We start from the raw sequence: 19,645 nt of genomic DNA on the forward strand, positions 1-19,645 counted from the left end.
TTTTCACCACATAGTCGCACCATCACTAAGACTGCCTATTTCCGCCCCTGTAATGTTGCCCGACTCTACCCCTGCCTCAACTCATCTGCTGAAACCCTCATCCATGCCTTTGTTATCTTGACACTTGACTATTCCAAAGCACTCCTGACCGGCCACCCACTTTCTGCCCTCCATAAACTCATCCAAAACTCTGCTGCCTATGCCCTAACTCATACTAAGTCCTGTTCACCCATCACCCCTGTGCTGTTGACCTACGTTGGCTCCCGGTTAAGCAATGTCTTGATTTTGAAATACCTGTTGTTTTCATATCCTTCCATGGCCTCTTCCCTCCCTATCTCTATAATCTACACCAGACTCTCAACCTTCTGAGATATCTGCGCTTCTCTAATTCTGGCTTCTTGAGCTTCCCCAAGGCACTAAGGTATGGAATTCCCTAAAACACTCTTTCTACCTCTCTCCCCTCCTTTAAGACGCTCCTTAAAACTTACCTCTTTGACCAAGCTTTTCTGCATCTGCCTTAATATCTCTATGTGGCTCAGTGTCAAATTTTGTTTGGGAACGCTCCTGTGAAATGCCATGGGATTTTTGCTTTGTTAAAGGCGCTATATAGATGTAGGTTGCTATTGTTTTGTTCATCCAGTGGCTGAGTTTGCTAATTGCTCATTTTTCTTCAATGTCAACCATGGTGCAGGAGTAGGCCATTCAACCTGTTGAGCCTGCTCCACCATTAGATCATGGCTGATCATCTACCTCAACACCACTTTCCTGCACTATTCCCATATGCTTTGATGTCATAGAAACATAAAAAATAGGAACAGGAGTAGGCCATTTGGACCTTCGGGCTCGCTGCGCCATTCAAAAAAGATCATGGCTGATCTTCTAATTCAGTACCCTGTTCCCACTTTCTCCCCATAGCCCTTGATTCCTTTGGCATTAAGAAATATATCTATCTCCTTCTTGAATTTATTTAATGACTTGGCCTTCTGCAGTAGAGAATTCCACAGGTTCACCACCCCTGATTGAAAATATTTCTCCTCATCTGGGTTCTAAATGGCATATCCCGTATCCTGAGACTGTGACCCTCGATCTGGACTCCCCAGCCTTTGGGAACATCCTCCCTGCATCTAGCCTGTCTAGTCCTGTTAGAATTTTATAGGTTTCTATGAGATCCCCTCTCATTCTTCTAAACTCTAGTGAATATAAGCCTAGTCGATCCAATCTCTCCTCACATGTCAATCCTGCTATCCCAGGAATCAGCCTAGTAAATCTTCTTTGCACTCCCTCCATGGCAAGAACATCCTTCCTCAGATAAGGAGACCAACACTGCACACAATACTGCAGATGTGGTCTCGCCAAGGCCCTATATAACTGCAGTAAGACATCCTTGCTCCTGTACTCAAATCCTCTTGCAATGAAGGCCAACATACTGTTTTTCTTCCTAACTGCTTACTGCACCTGAATGTTTGCTTTTAGTGACTCGTGTACAAGAACACCCTGGTCTCGTTGCACCTCCCCCTTTCCCAATCTATCACCATTCAGACAATCTGCTTTTCTGTTTTTACAACCAAAGTGGATAACCTCACATTTATCCATGTTATACTGCATCTGCCATGCATTTGTCCACTCACCCAACTTGTGCAAATCACGTTGGAGTTTCTTTGCCTCCTCCTCACAGCTCACATAACCCCCCCCCCCCCCGCCGCCCCACCCCAGCTTTGTGTCGTCTGCAAACTTGGAAATGTTACATTTAGTTCCCTCACCCAAGTCATTAATATATATTGTGAAAGCTGGGGCCCCAAGCACTGATCCCTGCGGTACTCCACAAGTCACTGCCTGCCACCTGGAAAAAGATTATTCTCTGTGTCCTGTCTGTCCACCAATTCTTGTGTCATTAGTATCCAGAAAGCTATCGATTTCTGTTTTGACCATGCTCAATGATTGAACTTCCACAGCCCTGTGGGGTAGAGAATTTCAAAGATTGACCATCCTCTGAGTGAAGAAATTCCTCATCTCCATTTTAAATAGCCTAACCCTCATTCTGAGGCTATGTCCCCTGGTTCTAGACTCATCAGCCAGGGTAAACGTCCTATCTATATCCACCTTCTCACGCCCTATAAGAATTTTGTAAGTTTCAATTAGATCACCTCTCATTCTTTGAATCTCTAAAGTTTCCTCAATATCTCCTCATAAGACAATCCACCAACCCAGGGATTAGTCTGGTGAACTTCCATTGCACTCCTTCTATGGCAAGTATATCCTTCCTTAGATGAGACCAAAACTCTACACAATACTCCAGGTGTGGTCTCACCAAGGTCTAAACAATTGCAGCAAGACTTCTCTATGCACTTGTGTGCCACTTTGAGTAGGATTGCACTGTGCCTGAATAATCGAAATACATGTAAAAATGAACTGCCTGCAACACTTAGTAACTTTGTTAACCCCACTCTTCAAGGAGATATTATACTTAAAAAAGATTTTAACATTACCATGGGTAGAGGAATTTGAAAGACATGTCTTCTGACATCCATATTATACAAAATATCAGATGTAAACTTGGCCCTTTATAAATTTGCGAAATTTGTTATGTCAGTGACCTAATATTTTAATCAGTTGCACAATAGAAGTGCGATCATTTCCTTCCCAAAGTTGTTAAATATTTGCAGTGCAAGTTTTAAAATCACTTTGCAAGTGCAGGAATGAGTCAGCAGCTTTACAGTTTCTATAGTTTGCTACAGTGGTTACAATAAAAAGACACTTCAGTTTTTTAAAAAAAATCATGGTTCAGTAGTCAGTTATTCAGACAGGGGAAGGGGTCAAGTACAGTAGAACCTATCTATTTGACAGTGTGTCATATGCTGCATGATATATGAAAGTATGTATGAACACAAAAGTCCGAGTGTATCAAGCCTGTGTCCTCAGTACCTTGCTCTATGGCAGCGAGGCCTGGACAACGTATGTCAGCCAAGAGCGACGTCTCAATTCATTCCATCTTCGCTGCCTCGGGAGAATACTTGGCATCAGGTGGCAGGACCGTATCTCCAACGCAGAAGTCCTCGAGGCGGCCAACATCCCCAGCTTGTATACACTACTGAGTCAGCGGCGCTTGAGATGGCTTGGCCGTGTGAGCCGCATGGAAGATGGCAGGATCCCCAAAGACACATTGTACAGCGAGCTCGCCACTGGTATCAGACCCACCGGCCGTCCATGTCTCCGCTTTAAAGATGTCTGCAAACGCGACATGAAATCCTGTGACATTGATCACAAGTCGTGGGAGTCAGTTGCCAGTGATAGCCAGAGCTGGCGGGCCGCCATAAAGACGGGGCTAAAGTGTGGCGAGTCGAAGAGACTTAGTAGTTGGCAGGAAAAAAGACAGAGGCGCAAGGGGAGAGCCAACTGTGTAACAGCCCCGACAAACAAATTTCTCTGCAGCACCTGTGGAAGAGTCTGTCACTCTAATAATGGCCTTTATAGCCACTCCAGGCGCTGCTCCACACACCACTGATCACCTCCAGGCGCTTACCCATTGTCTCTCGAGATAAGGAAGCCAAAGGAAAAAAAAAATTTGAAAAGCAGCAACTGTACTTTTGGAGGGTGATTTGCACTCGAGGTTTAAAGTTGATTACATATGTACTTCCTCTTGTAAATAGGAAAATTGTCCATTTTAAGCACAATGTTTTAAATCTGTACAATTCAATATCATTTGCTGCTCTTTGTATTTTTTTAAGGTCGTTCATTCTTTTCCCCACTCTATTCCAAAATTCTCTTCTGGATGGTTAACAGTAGTGAAGTATATCTGTCGGTGAAATGATGAATGTTGAAAAGTCAATTCTTTAATATTCTTAACTGTTAGTAACAAATCATTCATTTTAAAAAGCCATATACCAAAAATCATAGATGTTACTTGTTTCAAAGGATAGTAAAAGGAAGGATGAGGCTGTTTAGGGACCAAAAAGGAAATCTTCTAGCGGAACCAGAGGTACTAGATGAGTACTTTGCAGCTGTTTTCACAAATGAAGAGGATGATGTCAAAGTCATGTAAAGGAGAAAGTGTGGAGAAAAAGGATAGGATAGGAGTACTTGAAAGGTTGGTGCTCAAAGTAGAAACGTCACCCAGTCTGGATAGGATGCAAACTAGGCTGTGAAGGAAAGTTAGGTGGAAATAGCCGAGGGTCTAGCCACATTCTTTAAATCCTCTCTGGATTTATTTTTATTTGTTCATGGGATGTGGGCTATAGGAGGCAAAATTTCAGTTTGATAATACAAAACTTGAAAACGTAGTAAACAGCAAGGAGGATAGTAGTAAACTTCAGGAGGACATAGACTGGTGAAATGACATACATGTAGGGATGAGAAATTTCCACCAAAGTGTGGATTTATAGGGTTTCGTAAATCCACCGTTGGCCAACCACGAAGCTCCCCAAGTTGGATGGGGTATTCTGTTTGTGTGTGTGTGTGTGGGGTGGCAGTTCAAAGGGGTACAGTGTGTGTTTGGGGAGGGGGGGTTAGCTGGATGGGGTACATTGTGTGTGGGGGGGGGAGGCAGTTGGATGGGGTACAGTGTGTTGGGCAGTTGGATGGGGCACATTATTCTGGGTATTGCCTGTGCAGAGTTTGCAAGTTCTCCCTGTGACCACGTGGGTTTCCGCCGGGTGCTCCGGTTTCCTCCCACAGCCAAAGACTTGCAGGTTGATAGGTAAATTGGCCATTGTGAATTGCCCCTAGTGTAGGTAGGTGGTAGGAGAATGGTGGGGATGTGGTAGGGAATATGGGATTAATGTAGGATTAGTATAAATGGGTGGTTGTTGGTTGGCACAGACTCGGTGGGCCAAAGGGCCTGTTTCAGTGCTGTATCTCTCTATGACTCTATTATGTGTGGGGTGGGGTTACAATGTGTGTGTAGGGGTGGTGGCAGTTGGATGGGATACTGTGTATTTGGGTGGAGGCAGCAGTTGGATGGGTTACAGTGTGTTGGGGGGCAGTTGGATGGAGTACACTGTGTGTGGGGGGTGCGCAGTAGTTGGATGGAATACTGTGTGTTTGGGGTGAGTTGGATGGGGTACAGTGTGTGGGGTTGTGGGGGAGGAGTTGGATGGAGACACTGAGGGCGAACTTCAGAGCTTCAGTCTGGAGGTCAGACAGTTCCATACAGATAAACTGTTACCCCCATACAAAATGGAAGGAAGGTTAGACTTACAGAGCAACGCAGTACACAAGGGGGACTAGTACAGCACTCACTGCAGGCTTGTATTTGCTTTGATGAGCTGCTTCCATGGACCCATAATTGATGGTTCTTTCAGCACAATGGCTAATATCATTGACCTCAGGATCTTCCTGGAGGAAGGTTGGTCCATACAGTGACATCCAAACTGTGAAATATGCACTGAGAGCAGAGGAGAAGTAAAGTTTTGGAGTACTTTTCAAGAAGACACAAGGCTAGTGATCCTGTTAGTGGCAAGCTGGCGAAGTGTCTGCCAGAGGTCTGCGATATGTATGCTGAGGAGAAACATTAGGGGAGGAAGGAAAAAGAGGAACAGAGGAAAAGGCTAGAAATCACACCAGGAACTGGCCATAAAATGCTCTGCCAAAGCAGTAATGATAGTTGCTCCTAAGAAAGCTAGAAAGGCCTGTGTTTGTCAGCTAAAGGGAAAAACTAACCAGTCAATTAGCAGTGCTTTTAAAACTTTAGCACAGATTTGTGTACAAAGCAGAGAATACCTCAAATTGTGTGAAGACCTGTAAAAAGCCATAAACGAGAACTGAGCGAAAGAGCTGAAGAAGCAGTGGAAGCTTTCAAGAATGCTAACACCAAGACAGAATATTCACTAGTCAAGGTCATAGCTGGAAAGAAATATGTAAATCTTGGAATTGGTGTCGAGAATGAAAATGGAAACTTGTTATATAAGGACAAGAGCAGGCTGTGATGTGATAGTTACTGCAGGAAACTGTTTGAAGAACCAAAAAAGATCAACAACAAAGACTGGAAGTTAAAAGAACAACTAGAACCTGAGGTACTAAAAGATAAGAAAAGCTCTAAAGCACATTGAGTTGAAAGGCAGAAAGACAAGATCAGATATCACCGGAAGGTGAAACAGTAGTAGATACAATAAAAGAAATTATTGATGATATGTGGACAACAGGTGAATGGGCTTGCAAGTGGACTATATGGTCACAATGCCCAAGATAGCAGGCGCACAGGACTGGCCAAAATATCGTACACCAAGTCTCATCTAAAGTACTACTTGATATCATCAGGCAGAGTCCACCCCCTTGTGTGAACAGAGAAGTGGCAGAGGAGCAGTTTGGCTTCGTTCCAGGGAAGAGTACAACTGATGCTGTACTCAGAAATCTCATGGAAAAATGTGAAAACAAGCAGGAAGCCCGGTTTTGGCTCATGTTCATAGGCTCTGTCAAAGCTTTCGACACTGTCCATTTTGATGCTCTATGGAAGACACCTATCGACTTTGTACCCAAGCATTTTGTGTGGCTAATACAAGAGTTGTACAGAAATGCTTCATGAGTCGTTAGAGTTTGGTGATGAGCATACGAACCAGTTCCAGTTTGAGAAGGGAGTCAGGCAGGTGTGTCTTCTGTCAGCCATGCTGTTTAATGCTGTGGGAGAGAAGATAATTAGGATGGCGCAGGAAGAGAGTTACCTGAGAGATGTGGCTGCATCATAGTTCGTAGCATATGGAATCTCGGGTACGCAGACAATACCACACTCAAAGGAAGAGCTAGAGACTATGACGGGCCTTGTCAAAAAATACAGTGAGTCTTTTGGACAGAATATAAATAGGCAAAGACCAACTTATGGATCTAAATGGCAGTGGCAAAGTCAAGATTAGAAGCACCGTGATAAAGGCGGTGGACAAATTCAAGTACCTTGTTTCGATGATGAACATCAAAATTCCATCCAAAAATGAAATCCAAGTTAGATTAGCTACAACAAGAGATGTGACCAGTGACTTGTGTAGCATCTGTAAGTCCAAAAGCATCAGTATGAAGTTGAAAAGGGTCTGGTACAGTCACTAGTGTGGAGTGTTACACTGTATGGATGCGAAAGTTGGACTCGTGAGGAAAGAGGATGAGAGGAGGATAACAACTTATGAAATGTGGGTCTGGCAGAGGATACACAATCAACTGGATGGACAGGAAGACAAACGAGTGGGTTAGATCAAGAGTAGAAGTTCAGGAATCAAGAGGGTTTCTAAGTACAGTGAGAGAGAAAGATAGCCAAGTATGGACATCGGAAACGAAGACCCAACAGCTTTGTCTTGGCAACAATTGAAGGAGAAATTGAGGGAAAAAACAGAATCGGAACAGGAAAAATTGGATGGCTGGATGACATTGAGACACGGACTGAAGGAGGCTTGAAGAAATCCGGAGAAGAAGCAAGACGGTACCAACGGCCCCACTAAAGCTATGGTGACTACGAATGAACAAGTACAGACTTACGAATAAGCTTTCAGCTTTCTGGTGTTAAAATTCACTTCATCCTTCATAATGACATGATGTACTAATAACTATTAAATGTTGGAATGCTGAGATTACTTTGGTGATTTTATACAAATGCAGTGGTCCACCGTCTTGACGGAAATCAAAAGGAAAACTAATGCTTCTACACATTTGAAGTGGCCTTGAAGCATTTGCATTCATTTCAGATCATTAACAGTGCTATAATTACATGATTCCTTGTCAAAAAGAAATTTCAGACTTTTGTTTTTGGTCTTCGGACACTGTTTTTTGGTTGTTCTCACCCCTGTACATGGCAGATGATATTTAATGCAGGGAAAAGTACGAAGTGATTCTTTTTAGAAGGAAGAATGAGGAGAGGCAATATAAACGAATGAGGATGCAGGAACAGATGGGGCTCGCATAGGGAAATTTATGAATATGGCAGAACAAGTTAATAATGCTCTTAAAGAAAGATATAGAATCTTAGACTTTATAAATCAAGGCATGGGGCACAAAAGCAAAGAAGTTATGCTAAACAGGTATAAATCACTGATTAGGCCTTAGCTGGTAGATTGGCCTGGATTTTGTGGTAAAAATAACTTTGAGGCTAACAGTAATCAATGTAATTAGAGTAGGTTAGACAACAACTTCCAGCGACCACACATGTGGAAATCAGGAAGTTGCTGTCCGAGTTGCCCTGCTCCTCCAGAAGCTGTGCTGTACTGGTGCTTCGCCATTGAAGCACATGGAACACAAGAACTAGGAGCAGGAGTAGACCATATGGCCCATTGAGCCTGCTCTGCCATTCAGTGCGATCTTGGCTAGTCTTAAGCTTCAACTCCACTTGCCCGCCCGCTCGCCATATCCCTTGATTCCCTGAGAGACCAAAATCTGTCTATCCCAGCCTTAAATATATTCAACAATGGAGCATCCACAACCTAGGGCTAGAGAATTCCAAAGACTCACACCCCTTTGAGTGAAGTAATTTCTCCTCATCTCAGTCCTAAATGATGGGCCCCTTATCCTGAGACTGTGCCTTGTGTTTTAGATTCCCCGACCAGTGGAAACAATCTCTGTGTCTACCCTATCCAACCCCTTTAGAATCTTAATAAAAGCAAAATACTGCGGATGCTGGAAATCTGAAATAAAAACAAGAAATGCTGGAACCACTCAGCAGGTCTGGCAGCATCTGTGGAAAGAGAAGCAGAGTTAACGTTTCGGGTCAGTGACCCTTCGGAACTAGGAACTGTCCCTTTAGAATCTTGTATGTTTCAATGAAATCACCTCTCATTCTTCTAAACTCCAGAGATTATAGGTCCAATTTACTCAGCTGCTCCTCATAGGGCACCACCTCATCCCAGGGACCAATTTATTGAACCTTCGCTATACTGCCTCCATTGCAAGTATATCTTTTCTTAAATGTGGAGACCAAAACTGCACACAGCACTCCAGATATGGTCTCACCAAAACCTTGTACAATTGTAGCAAGACTTCTTTATTGCTGTACTCCAATTCCCTTGCAATAAAGGCCTACATGCCATTTGCCTCCCTAATTGCTTGCTGTATCTGCATACTAACTTTGTGTTCTTTGTACAAGCACACCCAAGCATGGGCGGCGACAGTGGCATAGTGGTAATGTCACTGAGCTAGTAATCCAGAGACCTAGGCCAATGCCCAGGGGACATGGGTTCAAATCACACCATGGCAGCTGGTGAAACCTGGAATTGAAAGCTAGTCTCAGTAATGGTGTCATGAAGCTATCATCGATTGTCATAAAAACCCATCTGGTTCACTAATGTCCTTTAGGGAAAGAAATCTGTCGTCCTTACCTGAACGTGGCCTACATGTGACTTCAGACCCACAGCAATGTGGTTGACTCTTAACTGCTTCTGAAATAGCCATTCAGTTCAAGGGCAATTAGGGAATGGCAACAAATGCTGGCCTTACCAGTGATGCCGACATCCCCTGAAAGAATAAAAAAAAGTCTCTTTGAACATCAACGCTTACAACTTACACACCTTTTAAAAATATTCTGCTTTTCTATTCTTGCAACCAAAGTCAATAACTTCACACTTCCCTACATTATACTCTGTCTGCCATCTTGATGCCCACTCACTTAACCTGTCTATATATTTTTGCAGCCTGTCTGTCCTCCCCACAGCTTAGCTTTCCACCTACCTTAGATACATTACTCTGTCTCTTCATCTAAGTCATTAATATAGATTGTAAATGGCTGAGGCCCCAGCACTGATCATTGTGGCACTCCACCATTCACTGTTTGCCAACTTGAAAATGCGCTGTTTATGCCCACTCTTTGCTTCCTGTCCGTTAACCAATCCTGTATCCATGCTAATATATTATCACCAACTCCATGAACTCTTATCTTGCCTATTGACCTAAAGGACAAGGAACGCGGGAAGTTGCGGTACTTATATGATAGATACCAATAAATACGCCAGAAGTCCCATCCAGTACCTTAAAAATCACTCCCTCCACCCCCAGTGTACAGTGGCAGTTATGTGCATCATCTACAAAATGCACTGCAACAACTTGCCAAGTCGTCTTCGATAGCACCTCTCAAATCTGCAACTTCTGCCACCTAGAAGGATGTGGACAGCAGGCACATGGGAACATCACCAACTGCAAGTTCCTCTCCAAATCTCTCTCCATCCTGATTTAGAGAGATATTGCCATTTCCTCATCGTCATTGGGTCAAAATCCTGGAACTCCCTACCTAACAGCACTGTGGGAGTACCTTCACCACACAGGCTGCAGGGGTTCAAGAAGGAGGCTCGCAACCAACTTCCCGAGGGCAATTGGGGATGGGCAGTAAGGGCTGGCCTTGCCAGTCATGTCCGCATCCCTTGAATGAACTTTTAAAAAGTTAGGGCTTGTCCATTTCAGTGTAAGTAAATTTTGATGGCACGATGAATCTTAATTGCTACCAAACAACCTCTCTGGCACTGAACTAAAGGTTGGAGTCTCATTCCTTCAAATTTCAAGATTTTAAAAGAAGGATTTTTTTTTTTACTTTTCCTTTGCTTCTGGGGTGTAGATAGCTGCATAAAAAAATTATGATCTGGAATATGCAGCCTGAAGAGGTGGTGGAAGCAACTTTAAGAGTAACTTTTATAAGAGAATTGGATATATACTTGAAAAGGGAAAATTTGCAGTGTTATGGGGATTGAGCAGGGGAGTGGGACTAATTGGATACCTGTTTCAAAGAGCCGGTACAGGCACAATGGGCTGAATATCTTTCTTTTGTGCTGTATGATTCTATCATTGTTTTTGCTTCTAAGCAAAATAATACTATCAAAGGTTGAGATTTCTCTCTTGTATAGCTTTGTTTCTTGATGATCATGGATCTTTCAAAATTAGTTCCTTCCAGCTAAGAATTGTGTATCTGAAATCATAGTGCCATAGATTTTGTTGTCAAAGTGACATCAAGTCTTGAATGAAGTCAAGTCTTCAATGAATAGAAAGTTAATGGTGAAAATGGGTCTTGTTCTTATTGGGCACAGTATTCCACTTGAGGGGGCCCAATCTGTATAATACTGATTTTTAAAAAAAAAATTTAGAGATGTGCAGTTAACAAATCAGGAAATAGCAAACAGTTGCTGGTTTTTAAAAATTCTATTTTTATTTAGAGATACAGCACTGAAACAGGCCCTTCGGCTCACCGAGTCTGTGCCGACCAACAGCCACCCATTTATACTAACCCTACAGTAATCCCATATTCACTACCACCTACCTACACTAGGGGCAATTTACAATGGCCAATTTACCTATCACCTGCAAGTCTTTGGCTGTGGGAGGAAACCGGAGCACCTGGCGAAAACCCACGCGGTCACAGGGAGAACTTGCAAACTCCGCACAAGCAGTACCCAGAATCGAACCTGGGTCCCTGGAGCTGTGAGGCTGCGGTGCTAATCACTGCGCCACTGTGCCGCCCAAGCTTATTTAGCTGTATTAATTACTGCGTTGAGCAGATCGTGCATTTTGTGCACAGTATTTGAAATAGTGACCTGTTGTATCCTGCATTGTCTTTACGATTCATCAAGCATAATACGTTATGCTGAAACATTTCTCAGTTGTGGGATCTTTTAACAATCCAGTAGAGTAAGTAGATTCAACTGTAGAATAGGGACAGATATTAACTGTAAACTAGTCTAAAATGCACTTGATTATACAGTATTGCCAGTCTAATGTGAAGTACAGTCAATTATAGACTGCAGACTGATGAGACAACAGGACCAGTAGCTGTTGTCACTGTTCTATGTTGAAAGTCACTGTTATACGTTGAAAGCCACTGTTCTGCCAAGTTATAGCTGGTAAAACTATAATGAACTTATAGAAACCGTGCTATATCAGAAGCAGTATGTAAAAAGCTCGCTTAAAAAAAAATTCCTGCATATTAAAGCAGAGTGAGCATGTGTTGGAATGGATTCACTGGCCTTAACTAAATATACATAGGTGTTGGGCCAGAAAACTAGTATTCATTTCAAAACTCGCTATATTGCAGACTAGGTTTAGTATTTATTAATAATTACCAGCTTGTAATTATCTGATGAACATCATTGCCTCCTAGGCTGGACTAGTGGAGCATGTTAAGCATTTGAGGGCTGGTGTGCCAGGAAGATTTAGAAAAATGTTTCTTTGGGATGTGAGCAATTCTCAAAGCTACACTTATAACTCATTCTTAGTTATTATGAATTGGTGCTGGGTTAACTAGAGCTGTGGGGAAAAGTTTAAACTAATATGGCAGGGAGAAGTAGTAAGACCAGAGAGTAGAGTTAAATTGGTTCCTTAGAATGAAAATTAGGTTTAGTGTAAAATGGAGTTCAAAGTGGTTAAACAGGACAAGATGGCAAAAATGAACTAAGGATTTAGAAAAGGGAACAGAAGAAAAATAGAACTGTCAGTGATGGGAGTAGAACAATTAGTAAAAGCTAGATCCAGTGAGTAATAGTACTAAAGAAGCTACTTGCCAGGACCTGATGCTTAACATTCAAGGCTCCCAAGGGGAGTTAGGGATAAAATCATGGAAGGTCTGACTAATTTCCTGTGCAAAGGAGAATTGCATCAGAGGACTGAAAGGTGGCAAATGTGTGTCTCCTTTTCAAAATGGGACACAAGAATAAACCAGGAAATTACAGCCCAATTAGGTTTTACCAGCACTGACACAAAGGCCAGAATGGCCTCCTTCTGTGCCGTAAATCTTTCTATGTTTTAGTTGTTGATAAGTCACTGAAGTATATAATACGCACTGAAATTGCAAGTGCTTGGAGAAGCATGAGCTAATCAGGGCAAGTCGTGCCTAATCAACCATAGTTATTTGAGGAAATAAGATCGCACATAAAAAGAAAATTCAATGGATGTCGTTCATATAAATTTTCAAAAGGTATTTGATAAGGGTACCACCAAAACTTGAGAATATAGTGGTATTTGGAATGAAGGATATTGTGGCCAGGTGGATAAAGAGATAAATGATGGGCAGGGTAGGAGGTAAATTAGTTTTTTGCAGAATGGAGAGATGTGGTAGTGATGTCTGTATTGAAACCATTCTTATTTTACTATATACACACACATGATCTGAACTTTGGAATTGAGCAAATAGTATTGGCATTTGTTGATGCCAAATTGCCTGTAATTGTGAAAGATTGAAGGAGAACATAGGTAACAGATTGGGTAGATAGGTGGCAGATGCAGTTCAATGTAAAAAAAATATAGAAAAAAGTTTGGACTAAACAGAGAAAAGAAAAACACCTTAAATGGTGATGTAACTGGAGTAAAGAGGCAGAGGGACTTCTGTGTTCAGATACACAGATAATTGATGAGGTCATAAAAAGTCAGGTGTAGTGAGTTTGCATCTAAAAGCTTAGAATGTAAAAAGAAAAAGGCTGTAATTGGAGTCTTGTATATAGTTTTGGAAATAAAGAAGAGAAAAGCAATGAAAAAGGTGCCGCCTTGATTCACTGACCTGTTACTCGGGAGGGTTACAATTATGAAGAGAAACTTGAGAAGTTGGGACTTTTTATGAAGAATTATGGTGACATAGATTGTTTTCAGAGACCATAAATTCTTTAGAAAATAGGAATTATTCTAATAACAAGAACATTAAAGATTGCAGACTGAGCAGGAAAGTGCAATTAGATTTCTGAAGTGGTGGCAACACTGCCACCTGATGGTTTGTTTCTGTGCTGTGACATTCTATGATCAATATCGCATGATCCATCCTAGAAAGTGCATGTGTGCAGTTAGAATTATAATACTTTAGTGAAACAACTGGCTGGTGCTTACTAGCTAATACATGAAGAACAGATACTTGGGTGTGATCCCAAGATGATTACTGTTTAGGTACATTGTTCATCCTATGTTAATTTATCCATCCTCCTAGATGCTTCTAAGTTTGAAATAAAAACAGAAAGTGCTGGAAATACTCAGCAGGTCTGGCAGCATCTGTGGACGATCAGTTCTGATGAAAGGTCATAGGTCTGAAACATTAACTCTGCTTCTCTCTCCACAGATGCTGCCAGACCTCCTGAGTATTTCCAGCACTTTGTTTTTATTTCAGATTTACAGCATCTTCAGTATTTTTTTATTTTAGTCTTTCCTTATAGCTCATACTTTTAACACTCGGGATCAGTATCTCTGTACTGCACTGTTGCCCGTGCTTTATTATCAAACTTGTGTTTTGGCAACCAGAACTGGGCACGTTTATTTATGAAGTCTGACCAGAGCACAGTAGTGATTGCCTTCACCTTTGACTATTCTTTTGGTTATGTCTTTGAGCAATCTGTTGACTTTGTTGATGGATGCTCATGATATTAGTTGGGTATACTGAATAATGTGTGCACTGAGACTCCGAGATCTCTTCCAGCTTACCTGTAGCTGGTTTAGCACGATAGACAGAGCATTTGTGTCGTCCACTACTCATTACAATGTGCAGTAGTCATAACCATAGAGATACAGCACTGAAATGGGCTCTTCGGCCCACCGAGTCTGTGCCGAGCAACAACCACCCATTTATACTAATCCTACATTAATCCCATATTCCCTACCACGTCCCCACCATTCTCCTACCACCTACCTATACTAGAGGCAATTTACAATGGCCAATTTACCTATCAACCTGCAAGTCTTTGGCTGTGGGAGGAAACCAGAGCACCCGGCGGAAACCCACGCAGTTCCAGGGAGAACTTGCAAACTCCGCACAGGCAGTACCCAGAATCGAACCTGGGTCGTTGGAGCTGTGAGGCTGCGGTGCTAGCCGCTGCGCCACTGTGCCACCCAGTGGGGAAATTGATGGGATTGAAGGCTGATAAATCCCCAGGGCCTGATGGTATGTATCCCAGAGTACTTAAGGAAGTGGTCCTAGAAATAGTGGATGCATTGGTGGTCATCTTCCAAGATTCTATAGACTCTGGAACAGTTCCTACAGATTGGAGGGTAGCTAACGTAACCCACTATTTAAAAAGGGAGGTAGAGAGAAAGCAGGGAATTATAGACCAGTCAGCCTGATGTCGGTAGTGGGGAAAATTCTAGAGTCCATTATCAAAGATTTTATAGCAGAGCACTCGGAGAACAGTGATAGAAACGGGCAGAGTCAGCATGGATTTACGAAAGGGAAATCGTGCTTGACAAATCTACTAGAATTCTTCGAGGATGTAACTAGTAGAGTTGAGGGGGAGCCAGTGGATGTGGTTTATTTGGACTTTCAGAAGACTTTTGACAAAGTCCCACATCAGAGATTAGCGTGTAAAATTAAAGCGCATGGGATTGGGGGTAGCGTATTGCGTTAGATAGAAAATTGGTTGGCAGACAGGAAAGAAAGAGTAGGGACAAACGGATCGTCTTCCGAATGGCAGGCAGTGACCAGTGGGGCACCGCAGGTACTTTGCATTTGTCTATATTAATTTTAGTTGCAATTGCTCTGCCAACATATATATTTTGGCCAACTCATTCTGCAATTTTTGAGCTACCTCCTCCAATTCAAATGCTGCACCAAATTTGGTCTCATCTGTAAATTTGCTGCTTTTCCGTTTAGCTTTTAAATCTAAGTCATTGATGTAAATTAGAAACAGTAGTTGTCATAGAGCCATGAGATGCGCTCTAAGTACTTCACTCCCACCCTGACATATCTCCTGTAACCGGTACATATTTTCCACTCTATAGCTAATTTGTTGTCCGTTCTCGAGCGTTACCTTAAACCCAACAGCTTTGAGCTTACCTAACAGATATTTGTGTGAAGTCTTTGAAGTGTAGGTACCTCACATTGTAGAGTTTGCCACATTTCACTTCAGTTGTCACCACCTCAACCATTTGAGGAATTTGGTCTGACAGGATCTACCCGTCTGAATCTATATTGAGTAATGTTACTAGATTATTGTTGTAGAGGTTTACCAGTTTACTATTGTACTGATAATTCTCAGAATTCATTATCAGGAGTAAACCTATTATGTTGCATGGAATTACGGCTAATGAGTTTGTATTTTCCTCTGGTGCTTCTCAGGGTTCAATGCTTTCTGAATAATTATTGTCAATGCAGTGCAAATCTCACTAGTCTTTCTCAGTACTCTGGGAGAAATACCATCTATCCTTGTGAATTTACTTGTTTTGAGCCCTTTTGGTCTGTCCACGGCTTCCGTTGATGCTACCAAGGATAACTCTGGGGATCATAGAGAGCTGTTGATTGTGGAACTATAACTGAGGATAAGTCACCTTTTGAAGAGGAGGGGAGAAAATTGCTGGGTGGGTGGAATGGTGGGAAAGCTAAATTTAAAATTAGATGTAAAGTTAAGTGTGGGTGTATATATTTCAGTTACTCAAATAAGCTATTAGATTGTTCAGCTGGAATTCACAGGAAAGAGCATAATGTCTGATTGCCCATCCTTAGAAACACATGCACACCTGGAAATAATGTTTAGTAATGATTTATGTTTATCTCTCTTTCAACTGCTCCAATGGAATAGTGTACTTACATGTGACCATGGTGAATGAGTGAACTGTAGTGAGTAAAAGTTGGAATGTTAGGAAGTGAGGCCGTAAAAGGCTATTGGCACAAGACAATACTTTGAAATCAGCTAAAAACGGATGCAGAAACTGCTACGAGATAATTTGAAACAGACTTTAAAAGTGCAGGTGTTTGAAGTCTTGGATCTGATTCAAAGGTATTGTAGTTTAAGTGCATAAACCACAGTATGGAGACATTGTGGTTCTGATGAGTGATATCTGATGGGTAAAAACAGTAATAAATGTTGAATGGAGCTAAGGATAGAGACTAATAAACAGAAAAATTAGTCCTGCCTATTCTTGTACATTGTGCATCTGTTTTATGTTTTTATCTGTAGAATTTGCATTATTTTTGTTCATCTTTCAGGTATTTGGAAATGCTCCTCCTGGCACTATGACGGAGAAATTTTCAGATCTCTTGCAGTTTGCTGCCCAGGTATCGCGCTTGATGGTGACCGAAATCAGGAGAAGAGCCTCAAACAAATCCACAGGTATGGGATGTCTGGATTTTGGATGGAAGGTAGCATACCAAGATTTCAAAGTGTTTGTAAAGGAATACTAATTAGATCACGTTGTAACAGCAAATAGCAGCATAAAGTAACCTACTCAGCAATAGTTAATTGCAGTAAAATGTCAATGTTGCAACCTTTCCCAACTCTGAATCATACCTGCACTGAATTCTTAACTATTTCATGAATGACTATGATACCAATAATATACTTTATTATTAACCTGATTAAAGTAGTGTACAAGACAACAGGCACTTGCATTGAAACTATTTAATTGCTCTGGGATTGAAAATCTGCACTCTGTTAAATTCCAGAAAGCTTGTTTTGGAAGGATAATGCTGGAGCCTGTTTTTACTCAGTTTCACATTTATTGTACAGAGTAAAAAGGATTATGTACAGGTAGCTCCGCACTCAAAACCTCCACCATTCTCAGTAAGTGTCTCCTTATGAAGTGATAAAGTAATATTCCAGTTAACACCCTCCACCTGCATGTAATTAATCAATTGATAAACAATTAACACCAACTACAAGTCTAAGAAAGTGTGTGGCAGAATTAAATTGGTATACTGATGCACCTAGTCTGATCTTTCCCTACCAGTGCCATTGGGGCCTATTTTAGGGCAGAATCTCAGTCTGCTGCAAGCAAGATTATCCCAATCTGAGGGGTATGACCGGGGAGTGGACTTCCAGGCTTGGAAACACTCAAGCCTGGAAGTCCACTCCCCAGCCATACCCCTCAGATTGGGATAATCTTGTTCGGAGCAGACTGAGATTCTGCCCTAAAATATGCCCCAATGGCACTGGTAGGGAAAGCTCAGACTAGGTGCATCAGTATTCCAATTTAGTTCTGGAAATCCACTGCAGACTGGCTTGCCAAAGAAGAATAGAACTGCTGAGAAATCCACCTCCAAGTCCAGGTGTGGAACTGAAGATGTTGAAAAGTTTTGTGTTTTTCAGCACTCTCAAAAGAACATGTCTGTGCCCCTTCCCTGCCTGTCGGGCACCCAAGTGGCACAGGCAACCATCAGGATTATTTAAATCAGGAACCCCCTCCCCCGACCGAAAGGCTGGACCTGCCAATTAGACTGAAATCAAAGGCCTGTGGATTTTTTGCACCTCTGTTTAAATTGTTGTTTCATCACGAAGCCTTGCAGATTTGAATGCACTTAGCAGGTTCAGCTTGCAGCTCTGAAGGTTTACAGCTTTTTCAGGTTTTGCATCTCTGGAAAAATTTCAGGTCTAGAGTATGATGGTTCAAAAGTAAAGATTACCTCCCTTAATCCACTGTTGCATGTCAAGATGATTGTGGCCATCATACTTGTGGTAATTTCCTAAGTTTTAAGAGCTCTCAAATGGAACAAGAAACATTGGAATGGTAGGTGCCAAGATGGTACTTTTGCTCTCCCAGCTTGAGTGCTGTGCTGAACACTGTCTGGAAGCCAAGTTCATGTTAGTGATACGCTGATTTATCAAATAGCTTTTTTACATTTTTCCTTTCCATGCCAAAATTCTTGAAAACCTTGCTTGGAGAATTTTATCAATCAATAGACATGCAAACTTCAATTTATCTCTTTTTATTCCAATCGTTTCTTTTTCTTTGAATTAGTTCTCACTGTCCAATGTAATACGTGCAAGATGCCTTAACAAAATTACAATTAATATTCTCAGCTAAACGTAAGATGTTGTATGTCATGAGAATTTTGCAAGACATTTCAGAAATTCACTGGTATGGAAGGACTGTAGAAACATGTACTTAATGCTAAATTCCTAAAGAATACTGGTAGTGATCAATTATGCAGTAATTATGTAGAATTTGTAAGAATAATGAGAAAAGCATTGTAATTTTTAATGTCTTGTATGATTACAGTATGTTGCATACACCAGATCATGCTTGGACAGTAGTCAAAATGATTTTTCAGTGTGCACAACAATAGTAAATACTTGAGCTACACTCGGACTAGGATGTAATTGTTTCCACCAGGCCGCTATCTTGTTGGTACATCATAATTATTCACCCATCTCCCCTGAGTTCACTGACCTGCATTGCTTTTATTCTTGCATCGAATGTGGGCATCGCATGTAAGGTCAGCATTTGTTGCCCTAATTGCCCTTGAGAACTGAATGGCTTGCTCGGTCATTTTAGAGGGCAGTTAAGAGTCAGCCGCATTGCTGTGGGTCTGGAGTCACATGTAGGCCAGGCAAGGATAGCAGATTTCCTTTTCTAAAGGACATTAGTGAATGAGATGGGTTTTTACGACAATTAATGATGGTTTTGTGGCACTATTACTGAGCTTTCAATTCCAAATTTGTAAAAAATTATTAATTGAACTTGAATTCCGCCAGCTACCGTGATGGGATTTGAGCCCATGTTCCCTGGGCATTAGTCTGGGCTTCTGAATTACTAGTTTAGTGATATTGCCACTACCCACCACCTCCCCCGTGGTCTTGCAATGCCTCAATTTTAATCTCATCCTTGTTTTCAAATGTTTCCATGGCCTTGCCTTTCCCTAACTCTGTCACCACCTCCAGCCTTACAGTCTGCCACGATCTCTTAGCTCCTTCAACTCTGGCTTCTTGAGCATCCCCAATTTTAATTCCTCCACTATTGGTATCCATGCCTTCAGCTGCCAGGGCCTAAGCTCTGGAATTCCCTCCCTAAACTTATCTGCGCC

The 19,645-nt window shown here is 41.8% G+C and overlaps 1 protein-coding gene across 1 annotated transcript in view; it reads left to right on the plus strand.

The window, feature by feature from the left end:
• Positions 1 to 19,645, plus strand: part of wdfy3 (WD repeat and FYVE domain containing 3) — a 498,547-nt gene that overhangs the window by 114,197 nt on the left and 364,705 nt on the right. The window contains exon 3 of the mRNA XM_068038896.1: positions 16,832 to 16,955. Within this exon, the coding sequence (XP_067894997.1) occupies positions 16,832 to 16,955 (124 nt within the window). The remainder of the gene's footprint in view (positions 1 to 16,831; positions 16,956 to 19,645) is intronic.

Source organism: Heterodontus francisci, chromosome 1, assembly GCF_036365525.1.
Source record: "Heterodontus francisci isolate sHetFra1 chromosome 1, sHetFra1.hap1, whole genome shotgun sequence".
Classification (NCBI taxonomy): Eukaryota; Metazoa; Chordata; class Chondrichthyes; order Heterodontiformes; family Heterodontidae; genus Heterodontus; species Heterodontus francisci.